Source organism: Neodiprion pinetum, chromosome 2 (assembly GCF_021155775.2).
Source record: "Neodiprion pinetum isolate iyNeoPine1 chromosome 2, iyNeoPine1.2, whole genome shotgun sequence".
Taxonomy (NCBI): domain Eukaryota; kingdom Metazoa; phylum Arthropoda; class Insecta; order Hymenoptera; family Diprionidae; genus Neodiprion; species Neodiprion pinetum.
Window position 1 is genome coordinate 2,775,119 of NC_060233.1, and position 12,329 is coordinate 2,787,447.

A 12,329-nucleotide genomic window follows, 5' to 3' on the forward strand; every position below is an offset into this window, starting at 1 on the left:
CAGCATCCCACCCACCCACCCCTCCTAGAGCCCGCAAAACTCTTCTCCCGCTTCCCCTCTCTCTATCTCTCTCTCTTTCTCGACTTCATGGTTGTTGGCCAAGTTGTATCTTTCGGAAGCGAGTCGTCTTCCCCCTTTTATCCACCCCCTCCTCCCCCCCCCACCTTTTTGCAATAGCTGGAACTCCGTTAACCCCGCGTACCTACGTCCGAGATTAAAGTTTGCGCACGCTTCGGGGTGTTTCGCCCCTTTTCACCCGTTATATAATGTCTATGTGCTTAGCCAAATCTGTTCACTGCGTACAGTGTAGGTAAAGATACATACACCCTGTTCTCTCTCTCTCTCTCTCTTTGCATGGTGGATCGGCCAAGAACGAGGGGTGCGAGGTTTTCAATCTACCCCAACACCTCACGTTTTGCGCACGCTGCTGTATGGACGTGTGCATGAGCAGCGATATTGTATTATCATATTGTACATAGGTGTAAAACCGGATATGGCTGTTTGTTCACGCGCCATTTCGATCTCCACGCCATCCACATTCACCCACTCGCACTCGTCGTGTGGGTGTAACGCTGTTGTTATACTCTACGTAATGTGCATATGTGACCTGGTCGGTGGTTTTATCGAATCGTTTCAAACCACGGGGTTATTTACAGGGGGCAAAAAGCTCACGCGTGTGTGTTATATTGCGTGTGTACCTACCTACCTTGGCGAATATTACCTACGCTTCTGATAATTCCGAACTGATAAGAGAGAAAACTAACTAAAAGTGGAATAAAAAAGAGAAATCGAGACAAAATAACGAAATGAACACCGAACGAGATAAACGTAAAATAATGCTGAATTAAAACCGCGACTCTGCGTATATGTCTAACCATATTTTTGCGTTTCTATTAATCTTGCAGTTTATGTGTTACCGAGTTTACGTTCCGTTCTTCGAATTCGTTATACCTATTCCAGAAATATCGTAGCCTATGCAAAGTTATGGATCTATAGATTTTGAACAATTTTAAGTATTAAAGTTAAAAAAAGACTATTCCAAAATACATCAACTAGCTTTGAAAAAAAAACTGGATTAATTGACGTTATTTAATTAAACAAATGTTTCGGTATTTCTTGCTAAATTTTATTTTCGTCTGATTTTGTAGACGAGAGAATTTTCAGTGCGATGGAAATAAAAAATAAACGTCATTTCAGCAAAGGTCGGCCTTGAAATTGTCAGTATGAAAAACGTGCTTTTGAGTCGGAGAAAACTTCATTCCTGAAGATCGTTCGTATTAAAAACAAAAAAAAAAGGGGGGACATCAAAATTTTGGTCTCTAGAGGCTTTATCATCACCTGAAAAAGATTGAACCAAACTAAAAACGAGGCTGAAGACAGTAACGTTAACATAACGGAACATCGGTAAGAAAAAATCATCGCTGTGGAATTTTAGCACGACTTTTTAGGAGTTGGATTTTCAAAATATGAGTATTTTTGTTTATCATGGTTGACTGAATTTCAGATAATCCTAAAAATGCAAAGTAAGGATTTTCCGAGACATGCATTGGAATAGCTAATAACGTTACTAACTTCAACTTCATAAGTAAAATCAAAACGATCAAAACTTAGCAGCAAGTTGGCTGGCTTGGAACGCACCATAGGCGCACGAAAAATTTTTCCCGAACAGGTTTTCCTGAGGGTTGACGGACAGCCGTGTAGGAGGATGTGGATGGTGTGTATAACGCGCATTGTCCTATGAGGGTACCTACGTATAGTATGTTTTCCAAGGGGGTCTGCAAGACAGACAAGATGTCGGGGGTAGCAGGTGGCTAATGCGACGAGAGCAGAATTAGGAGCTGCGAGGAGAAAAGAGGATCAGCAAAGGAGAGGCTGAGAGACCGAATGACTGATGGCGATAGCGCACGTCCCGAGTTTCGCGACAGTGAATTCCGTCTCGGTTCTCCAACTCGGCCCGAATCCCTTCTCCTACAACCTTCGTCGTCGTTGCCTGTATATTCCAGCTTTGTACCGAGTCGCTCGCTCCGCGGCTACAGGGGTTCTAATTAAGTGGAGTCAGCGCCACGAGCGCCAATAAAAACTTTTAAACTGGAATAATAGTATTGCATCGATCGGTAGTTACAAGTGGGTATATATAAGGCTTATCATGTATAACGGACCGCAATTTTCACCCTCTTTATACAAAGTATCAGGAAGCGTTTGTGAAGAAGTTTGGTATATACCGTGTGAAAACTTGTCTGCAAGGTAGTTATACGAATTCGAGGGTCTATAAGGGTGTAAGTTAAGGCAGATAGGGGGGACCACTTTACGCGATTATTAACATCCTGTCGAGAAATTTTGGGAAAAGAGACATTGAGGGAGGAATGGTGAATATCATCGACTCTTGATCCGCGATATCATCGTTTTATCTTTGCGGTAATTTTCAACGTGAACAACGTTCTTGATTCAGAAAGTGCTGGAGTATCGGAGCTGGGACTGCGGACTATCAATTGGTGCAACTCTTCTCGTAGCTACGAAACGTTCATCTGGAGATTACGCGGTGTGTATACAAAATCTGAGAAGTTGTACCGTCTAAGGGTGAGTAAACGAACGCTTGGAGTGCAGACAAACGCAGCAAATGAACGTGAGTACTTGCTCTGCAGGAGCAACGTTCGTAAAGTTTACACAAATGTCCAATCGCTGGTAATTGGCTCTCTTTCTCTCCTTCTCATCTCCAAATTCAGTCGAGTTTCTGCACCAGTTGCAGAGACCAAGTCGGACGAGTCATCCAGTCAACTGAGTGGGGAAATTCGCGGATTAGTGAAAAATAAACATCTCACCTTGGTCTCGGGATGCTGGTGCTCGTTATGTTGGTCGTAGAAGGTCGGCGGTGACAATGTCGCCTTGAGTCTCTGGTTGCGGTAGAATATGAAGGTGATAGCAGCCAACAGCATGACGATGACCGTCGTCAGTATGCCGATCACAAGACCGATAAGCTGCCGGGATTCCGGCTCTTTACTCTTGTCTGGAACTGAGGCAGAAATTGTTCAAATCGTTATCAAGAATTAGAGACTGTAGTAGAGGCAACAATCTGCACCTGCTCGACTTACAGATATTGTCACTTCGTGTGGCGTCGTTGTTGTTGTTGAAGGTGGCTTTGACCTCGTCCCTCTGAAGCGGACCCTCGTTGTTTTGATACGGACTTCCCGTCGCTCCGGGGATGACGATGGTGCTACGGTTCCTTGCGTCATCGTCGTCGGTGTTGTTCCACTCGGAGATGACTGTGGAAAGAAGTGAAAAATTCTACTATGGCACAATCATCGCCGTAAAGTAGGGTGTTTCAATGGTTGTCCGAAGCAGGAAAGTAGGGCGAAGAACCAAGAGCTTGGAATCCAGCTCGCGGCACATAAACGTGGGCAGTTTTCGCTTCCCATTGAACGTCGGAAGCAGGCGGCGGGTCCGCAGTTTGTTATGGCTCTAGGTGTGGGTCTCCGGCTTCTGGAATCCCGTGTGTGAGTGCCAGTCGAGTGCTGTATCGGAATCTTACAGTGTTTTCTTATCGATGACGCGGTTCAGCGGAGCATTTGAGCGGCGCTTGGAGGGGCCCAAAGAGCAGAGAGTGTGGGTGCCTCTCTGCCGGCGACAGTCACCTCGCAGCGGTAAGCTAACCGTGCGGAGAAGAGGAAGAGGAAGAGAGGAGAGAGGAGAGAGAGGGTTGGGAATGATTAATGGCGTCGGTGCGGCCCGAGCTCGCAGCCGCCGCTCCTTAAGTCAACAAGTCAGCTCCTTCGCCCTCAAGAAAAAGGGAGAAAATCTTCCTCGGGATACCTACTCTGTTCCTGCGATTGAACCTACTGGCACCGATGTTCGTTAACTCGATTTCAGTCGCAATGTGCGCTCTCCGCTGATGAGCACAGGGCACTTCAACGGTTATTCATATCGCGCGGAGAGCAGCGGAAGAGTAACTGCAAAGGGGGAAGTGGAAATTTACAGAAAATAGGTGAACGGGAAAATCGAACCCCTCGGAAGTAACTCCAGATTCATTCGACTACGCGACCTCTCGAATTTATTGAAAATTTGTTTGCTCGGCTGCTCAGCTTCGTGAAAAAAGATCCCGAGGTCGACGAATTGGTCGAGCTGGATCGAGTTTCCCGGTCGAATTAAGAGGTGGTCTAATCACTCAAATCCTTGATCGGGAACTACCACCGTGAACCATTCACATGTGAGAATTGTGACTTAACAAGACTCACCAGACTCGAAGACGACTTCACTGAGCATTATCCATTTGGCGGCAAAGTACAGCTGAAGTTTGAGGTACCGACCGGCCCGCGAGTGGAGCTTTATGGTGACGTCACGAGCCTGTTCTAAGACGAGGTCCGGCATGTAGGAGAAATGGACCGGCTCACCGTTGAACTGACTTCCCGCACCGCCGCTGAGGTAGACCTTGGCGTGCGAGAAGACCTGCGTCAAATGGTAGGAAAATGACAAGTCAGCGGGCTAGTTGCGACAATTTTGAATACGTGTTGAATCACCTGTACGTCCTTGGAGAAGAGGTTATTCGTGTGGAGATGCATAGCGGTGAAGTTCCTCGCGTAGTCGAATTCGAATGTTATTTCAACCGGATGACCAATCATGTTTGGGGTGTCGTTGCGCCATCCGACCCACTCGTATCCTTGGAACAGAAATAGGAAGGTGCTCAAATTCCTGCTGGATAAAACGGATAGGAGTTGTTTCATAAGTAATTTGAAATGCTTGAATCTTCTTGTTCCCATTCCTCGGGAGTCGGAGAGAGAAGCTACTACGGTACCTTATACAATATCGCCAAGTTTGAGGAGGGGTGAGACCACGCGACTCGGGCTCTCTCAAAGTCTATATTGAAGATAAATAAAAGAGTTTTCGAAGATATACAGTCGCCGGTTATTGCGAGACCATTCGCCATTAGAACTATCTTGCGCGTCGTATGAGTCTTCTCGTGTGGAAAATACTTCATCCGCATCTGGGTCATCATCGATTCCGTGTTACCCTCGGCTCCGAAGTCATATTTCCCGCACCGTAATTCAACCGCTCTCATCTCGGCTATATGCAGTAATATATCAGTTGTACCTACCTACTCCCGCAATGAATGACTATAGAAAAAAAAAAAACCAACCCCGTGACGATATCCAGGCGAACCGATCTCTCCTGCAGTAGAAATTGAATATCATTGCTCCGAGGTTTTCCTGACCTGCACAGGTAAAGAGCCCGGGTTTATCGCCACCAAGACGAATATCCATCCTCGGGTGAATGGTTCCCCAGGTTTGGGTCGCCCGTCGAGATTAGTCGGCTCGTTGAAATGAACCCTGAATGATGGTCTCGACTCTCCTACAATAGTATCGGTGTCCACGAGGCATGTGCCGTAATTCAGGGAACGTGAACCGACTTCCAATGAGCCGAACGATCCCCGGCTCTGCAGGGATCGGCGCGAACACCATCACCGACGTATCACGATTCCGCGGACTAATTTAGGCCCGTGTCCGATGGTAAGGGATCGGGTATGGAGATTCAGTCGTTGAAATTCCACCCTGTAGAATTACCACTTGGCGGTCCAATCGAAGGCGCGAATTTCACCCCGACTCTGCACGGCACGCGAGGCAACCTAACCAGCACTCAGCTGCTGCGTTCAGGCGAATGGGTACCTATTGACGCGTAATCGCTTTATTCCGACCAAAGTTGAGCCAGCTCACCCCGCCGTTCGTTCGTTTGTTCGTTCGTTCGGTGCGGCTGCCCTCTGCCCGGCAAATGGAAAAGTTTGGCAATTTCGTTTGACGGGAAACGAACGTGAGTGAATGACAGGAGAGCTGGGACGCGGGCGACGTTTTAGGGGCAAAAATTTTCAGTCATCAATTTCAACGCGTCCTTTTAGCCCTGATTTTTAACAAAGTAATTACCCACTTCAGGTTCTTTACCGTGGTTAAATGCAGTGTGAAAAATGGTCGTGTTGAAATTCGGTGCAAATTTGCCGATGTTCGCTGCTCTGGAACAATTTTTCTGGTCAATTCGGAAATTCGGCAGTGGATCGTGAGAGATTGACATCAGAAAATGGTGTTGGATTGACGTGGAATGATGGTGTGAGATTCCCTTACTGAAAAACCCCCTCAAAACGCTCAACTTGGTTGTGAATTGGTACCCTTCAATTTTTTTCTTACGGGAATTTAGCATGATGTGCAGAATTTTTATTTTTTTCTTCGTAACGGTTAACATCAGATAGTTATATTGATACGAAATTATAGCTCTATAAAAGTTCGTTGCGAATTTTTTTGTTTAACATTGTAATTGCCTGCCGGTGAACCGTGGATTAAAAGTGCGGAAGCTCCAACTCTACGCATTGAAATTATATATTCGGCAAGGCAATGGTTATGGATTATATCAGTCTGTGGTTGGCGGATCGGTCGTTGGGTGAGCGAGTGGTATTCCAATTAGCGGTGTAATTATGTATCCGTGGAAATACCAACGAGAAGAAAATAAACGAGAGCTTCAGGATACACCGTGGTTAATTGGACCGGCCGCTCTGCCGCGTTTCAAAATCATCATCCCCGGTCATGGCGATCCGGGACGGTCAATTATCGGCAAAGCGAAGCGATCCGAGCGGTTAAAGCCCGGTCGAAAGGTGAAAAGCCTCGGAGGCCTCTCTGAGCCGGAAATGAGATGACCGGGACGCCGACGGTTGACTTTACTTTATTATGCCTTATGGAAAAGCGACGAGCCGACGGTAAGCTGTCTCCGCAAATCCGCGACGGTAAACCTACCTACCATTGAATGGGAAAAATGTAAAATTACGCATACAGGTAATAGAAAGACATAAATTTGTAGAGGAACGGGTAAACAGCAGCCGCGCGGCCTAGCCTGCGGTTCAATATAAATGTAAATCCGAACAGATTCAAATGTAGCCAAAGCCCTCTCGGCTCTACGCCCTCCCTTCGCCCCTCTCGGCGACCAGAAGATCGGTCTGCGGTCCAGGCCCCCGAGCTCTTCCGCTCTTACACAATGCACACATGAGCGTAATGTACACACAGAAGCTTGCAAGGTCCGTAGGTCCGATCGTTTTCCACTGTCTCCGGCGGATCCCCGGCTGATTGAATTTTTCCTTCGTTTTTCCATTCTCCCGTTTCTTTTTTATTGTCACTTTCTTATCCCCGCAGGATTTGACGAACGTCCCGGGAGCTTTTCTCCGGGAGTAGGTATAGGTATGTATGTGCAGTAGACGGGGCGATAGAGAATAGACTCTGGGAACCTGCGAGTTATCCGGGGAGTGATCTCTCCTCGCGGCTTTGTTCTCGAAAGGTTATACGTATAATGTACGTTCGGGAAAAACCGGACACAATGCGCCGCGGGACCCGTAATTCCATTCGTTCCTCGGCGGACGAAATACCCGTTCGTCAGGGTGAACTTGGCCGCGAGATATCGAAACAAGGGATAACAATATTCATCTGACGCGTGGAAACACTGAATAAATGAATACACAAAGTGAATTCCTAACGACTGCACGTTCTGTCGTCTGCAAGAATTTAATGCGCACGCGCCTTAACCCGAGAGTAGCTGTTTATCAGGGTGACCAACCGACGTAAATGTAACCTCAAAAGTTTTGACCACTGTCGCTGCCAGTTGTGCTCAATCCACGACAGTTGAAGTTTTTGAGGTTATGTTTATGATGGTCGGTCACCCTGGCAAACAGCCACTCTCGACGCATGCGCATTAAATTTTATGAAATCGTTAGGAATTCAGGAATGCAGCTATTCAATTCAGATAGGAAGAAATGTTAATATAGACGCAGAAATAAAACACGTTGCGACAGCTAAAATTTTGCTAGTTTAACTAACGGATTTGATACATTGGAACTTGAACTTGACCATGTTTGCAGATTTTTTGCTTCACCAGCTAGAATCTTTGCTGAGACTATATTAACACTGAAATTTGCTGGTGGAGCGAATTATGTTTTTTGTGAACCCCTTTCAAATCCAGGTGGATGCGTGCCTCAAAGTCAAAGGGGCCGATATAACCGCGGAGGTTTTAATCAGGTAGAATTTGCAAAGGCGTTACGTCGGGCTGCACAATCACTTTGGCCCGCTGGGTAGACCGGTAAAGTTGTTAAGACGTTTCGAGGCGCCATGTGCCGCCCCCTTTCTCTCCCAGCGGCTAAGGGAACGATTAATGAAATTTCATCTCGAGCCGCGGATTTCTAGAGCGGCGGAAATTGCGCCCCCATATTGTACTTTTGCCAAAACGGGCCGGCGAGTCGCGATATAAGGCGAGAGAAAAAAAAATGAGAAGAAGAGAAAAAAAGAAACCACACGTCTATAATAATGATAATAATGAAATCAAATTTAGCGAGGAAACGGAAAAAATTTCTCCACTTGTCGCGTGCAGGATTAAAAATTGATCCGTCAACCGCAGCGCGACGTCGAGCGTCCCGACGCTAGAGAAACGAGCCGGAGACAATACAAATTGAAACTTGAGAGATGAATATCTCAGCTCTTCTCTTTCCGCGCGTTTTGACGCTAATTGGATCTTTTGTTCCCTCATCTTCCAGGGATCTCCAGTAATTCCAGAAACCCCTCAACTCAATGGAACCGTTCGACATCGAGTTACCAACGTTGCATGGGGATTCAGCCGCATTTACCTTTCTCTGATATATCCATACACACACCTTAAAAGCTATCAGCGTTCCGTTGACCGGTATTGTAATGCGTATGCATTCAGCTTCGGATAGTTATAAGAAACTGCACGCGGTAGGGATTCGAATTCGTCGGCAAATACCATCGTGAAATGGAATCTGAATCGCGCTTATGGTTGAAAAACTGAATACCTAACGAGCGAAGGCAAGGTAAAAGAAAATAAGAAGTAATCGAGGCCAGCTTACCCTTCCCATTGCCACTGACGTCCAGACGAAAATTGTCGGCGCCCTTACGGCCGTCAACGAGTTGGCCCAAGCCCCTTGAGAGGTGTCCACCCTCCTCGCGGCCGTCGTAGGTTCTGTCTGAAAGATCGACCTCGGATCCTCGTTGAATTCCCTGGGGCATAGAGTAGGAGACGAGGCCTTCTGCGGGCAGAAATTGACCAAAATAATAAATAATAATTTTATCAACCGGTCGTAGGAAGGAAAAATAAGGGAACGCCGTACGTCGTCAACTTTATACTGAAAATGAGAAGGTAGGGTGAAACTTATCAGATCGTTCATCTGACTGCGCATGCGCGAGATAGGCTACGTCGTATTTTGATGCAGGATAGCCAACTCAAGCTTCTTCAGCTGTTAAACGCGACTTATGGAGATTATGCTGGTGATGCGAATTGTTTTTTTATGGGTAAAGCAGATCTCAAATATGTAGTTGATGTACGAATTCGTGAAGGCTCGGCCGTTTTTTTTATCGTGTACTAGGAGTAACGAGTAACAGCACAATTTCAATTCACCCACTCTCGATGTGGAAGAGCTTGACATTTCATTCCCTGTAGTTTTGCTTAAGTTGGCCACACTACGTGGCAGATGAAAATGTTGCCGTGGTGGGATCTCCTCGACCAACGGAGTTCAATTATTTCGCACAAGCGCAGTCAGCCTGTTAAGTTTCACTGTTTCCTTCTTAATGTATATATTATCCATTTCAAGCAACTGAGAGTTGAGTTTTACTTTATAAATGCAAAAGCGAGACTGTATAGCATAGAAAAGAATACCAGCGACGGAAATGGAGTCACGGGATGAAGAGAGAAAAAAGGAGAAGAAAATAATAATGGAAAAAAAAAATACGAAACGAAAATAAGGAAAAATAGTATAATAGCCAGCGAGGAAGAAATGACGGAAGGAAAGTCCGCCGCGATAATTAACTTTTCGAGATTGTTGTGTGTACATTGTTGGGTTTGCAGTACCGTATACGTACTAACGTATACACACAGAGAAAGAAAGAAGGAGAGAGAAAGACCGAGATCCGCATCCCGAAAAAGGTGGCAGATGGCCGAGCAGGAAATGGCGGACTGTAGGTATGCCTATAATAATACAGGCGTGCAGCAGAGAGCAGAGCAGAGCTATTCGGCCGGCAGTTTCGGATTGGATTAATGCAGACACAGCTGTGCTTTTGCCGGTGATCATAAATCCAAGTTAATCTCAGATAGAGGCTGGGATGTTGGGGGTGGGGGCGGGGGTGGTGGTTGGATTCCGCTGGTACGGAGAGAGACAACCGCCCACCCTTGCGTTCTCTTTTAGCGTAAAATAGCAAAGGATCTACAGGAGCGAGGGAACACAGCCCGAGGGCAGTAAACCTGGCGGTGGAGGGTTGCAGGGTTTGCGGATGGTGGACCGGACTCGAGCGGCTCTCGCGAAAAGGGTTGATACAACAGCGGTGGTTGGAAAACCGCCGGAAAGATACACTTTCCGAATTATGTTATCCCCGAGTGTGACGGGGGCTTTTCCGGAACGAAATTCGGAAAAATTGAAACATCGCTTGCGGGATTCCAACCCGCTAATCGATTCTATGCAGACTGTCGTTCGGCACTGGCTGATTTCCCGTGTGGAAAAGAGACGGTACAATAACGTGTGTATACGTATAGCAGTATAGTACCAAGCGAGAGACGGTAGGAAAATAGAGTCTCTTTAAATTTCACTCACCGGTCCAGGGACAGCCGTAAAGTTCAACTCGCATACAGACTATCCTCATGTGGGACGTGTAGGGGATGAAACGTATTCTTGTAGCCACTATCGGTGGGTCGAACGTCTGCTCCTTCTCTGTGTAGGGATTGTTGTTACCGACGAGCAGCTGAAATCAGAGTGACGGATCTACGTGGTTAAATTGATCGACGAGCCGTTTCGCCCTCGACGCCCTCCATCCACCCCCTTTCGGAAACAACACCCTCGACACCCACAATTCATCCTAGTCACGATCTTCAACAATATTTTCTATTCTAGTCTCTTCCTAGTTTTCTTCACGCACTTCATCCTGGACTGCGGACATCTTTTTATTGACGCGCAATTGCGAAAGAGGTTGGTTATTCATTTTGTTTCAATACGAGCGATGATGATATTGCGGATAGTGATATTTCACCGAGGCAACAATATTTCTCATCATTTCTTACGTAATTTTTTTGAGATGAAAAATTTGTAGCCGGTCGGTGAGAGTGCTCGCAGAGTTAGAAGTAATATGACGAGAGTTCTGGATGCAGATCCCTGCTACCGACACTTACCGACTTTTTACCCAGACTCAAACCCTTCTCCGCGATAACGTCATGTGGATAAGTGTCGGTAGCAAGAATCTGCGTCAAGAACTCTCGTTTTAATACTACTAAAATTTACTCAGAAATTTTGACGATAATAATGTCGTAACAATAACAATAACAGCAGCAACAGGGCTCGCAAAACAAACATATATACAACGTAACGGATACATGTGTAAAATTGGAACGTGGGGGGTACAATTTCGCCTCGGGAGGCACTTACGGGGTATTATAAAACTTGAGGCTTAGCCGTCGGGTTGGTGTAATAATTTTACGAACAAGGTTCCGCAGGTGCTGCTAGACTGCGGAATCGGACCATCCTAAAGGCTCGGGGCTGCCAAACCCTTGCCCGAGATACGTAATCGGGGCTGGTCACAAATCCTCCGCTCGAGGAATTATTAAATACGTAAGGGGGATGATCCGTCAGGCGGGCAAGGCTGCCCGTCAGGCTTACAGCTTTGACGGGGTTTCCCTTTGGCCAAACGCGTTTACGACCTCCAGGTGGCTCTTTCCCATTTTTGGGGAGGAATTATCTACCCGCTGATACCGACCTGCAGTGTCCACGATAAAAACTATCGGAATTAGCGACGACGAGGAGGAATGAAAACACATCGATCTTTGGTTTTTATATTTTGATAAGAAGACCGGGATTACCTTCTCAGACCGAAAAGTCAAGCTAGCATACATTCGTTTTTATCCCCTCTTCTTCGTTGGACAATTTAAGGATCTATGGAACCTGGGTTGAGACTCTGCTGGAGTTAAAACACGAATAAGCAAAGGCTAGAGAAATGCAACAGAACCTAATCAACTTGAATTTAATCAAACAAAAATCCCAGGTGTAATTCAGAGGATAAATTTTCAGATCACGAATTTCAATCGTAAAAATTTTATGATTATTCAACAGACTCACAGAATTTACATTATTTTCAGAAGTGTATTTTTATCTAAGAATCTATCACATATTACTTTCCATTTTGTCGAAGAACAGTTAATTTTATTGACGAATTAATATAGTACAATTCATCTGGCGATGAGCCATATTTTTTCTCGATCTTGTTTGCATTTGGCAATTAGAGAGAAAATTAAACCTGATATTATACGCAAAATCGTGATAATAA

At 45.9% G+C, this 12,329-nt stretch overlaps 1 protein-coding gene across 2 annotated transcripts in view; it reads right to left on the minus strand.

Moving 5' to 3' along the window:
• The window catches only part of Ddr (discoidin domain-containing receptor 2), a 110,951-nt gene that overhangs the window by 13,667 nt on the left and 84,955 nt on the right, over window positions 1–12,329 (minus strand). For both annotated transcript variants that reach the window (XM_046611740.1, XM_046611741.1), the window contains 6 exons: window positions 10,610–10,757; window positions 8,876–9,055; window positions 4,512–4,651; window positions 4,230–4,440; window positions 3,090–3,260; window positions 2,820–3,010 (listed from right to left, as the gene is read on the minus strand). In XM_046611740.1, coding sequence (XP_046467696.1) covers window positions 2,820–3,010; window positions 3,090–3,260; window positions 4,230–4,440; window positions 4,512–4,651; window positions 8,876–9,055; window positions 10,610–10,757 — 1,041 coding nt within the window. The remainder of the gene's footprint in view (window positions 1–2,819; window positions 3,011–3,089; window positions 3,261–4,229; window positions 4,441–4,511; window positions 4,652–8,875; window positions 9,056–10,609; window positions 10,758–12,329) is intronic.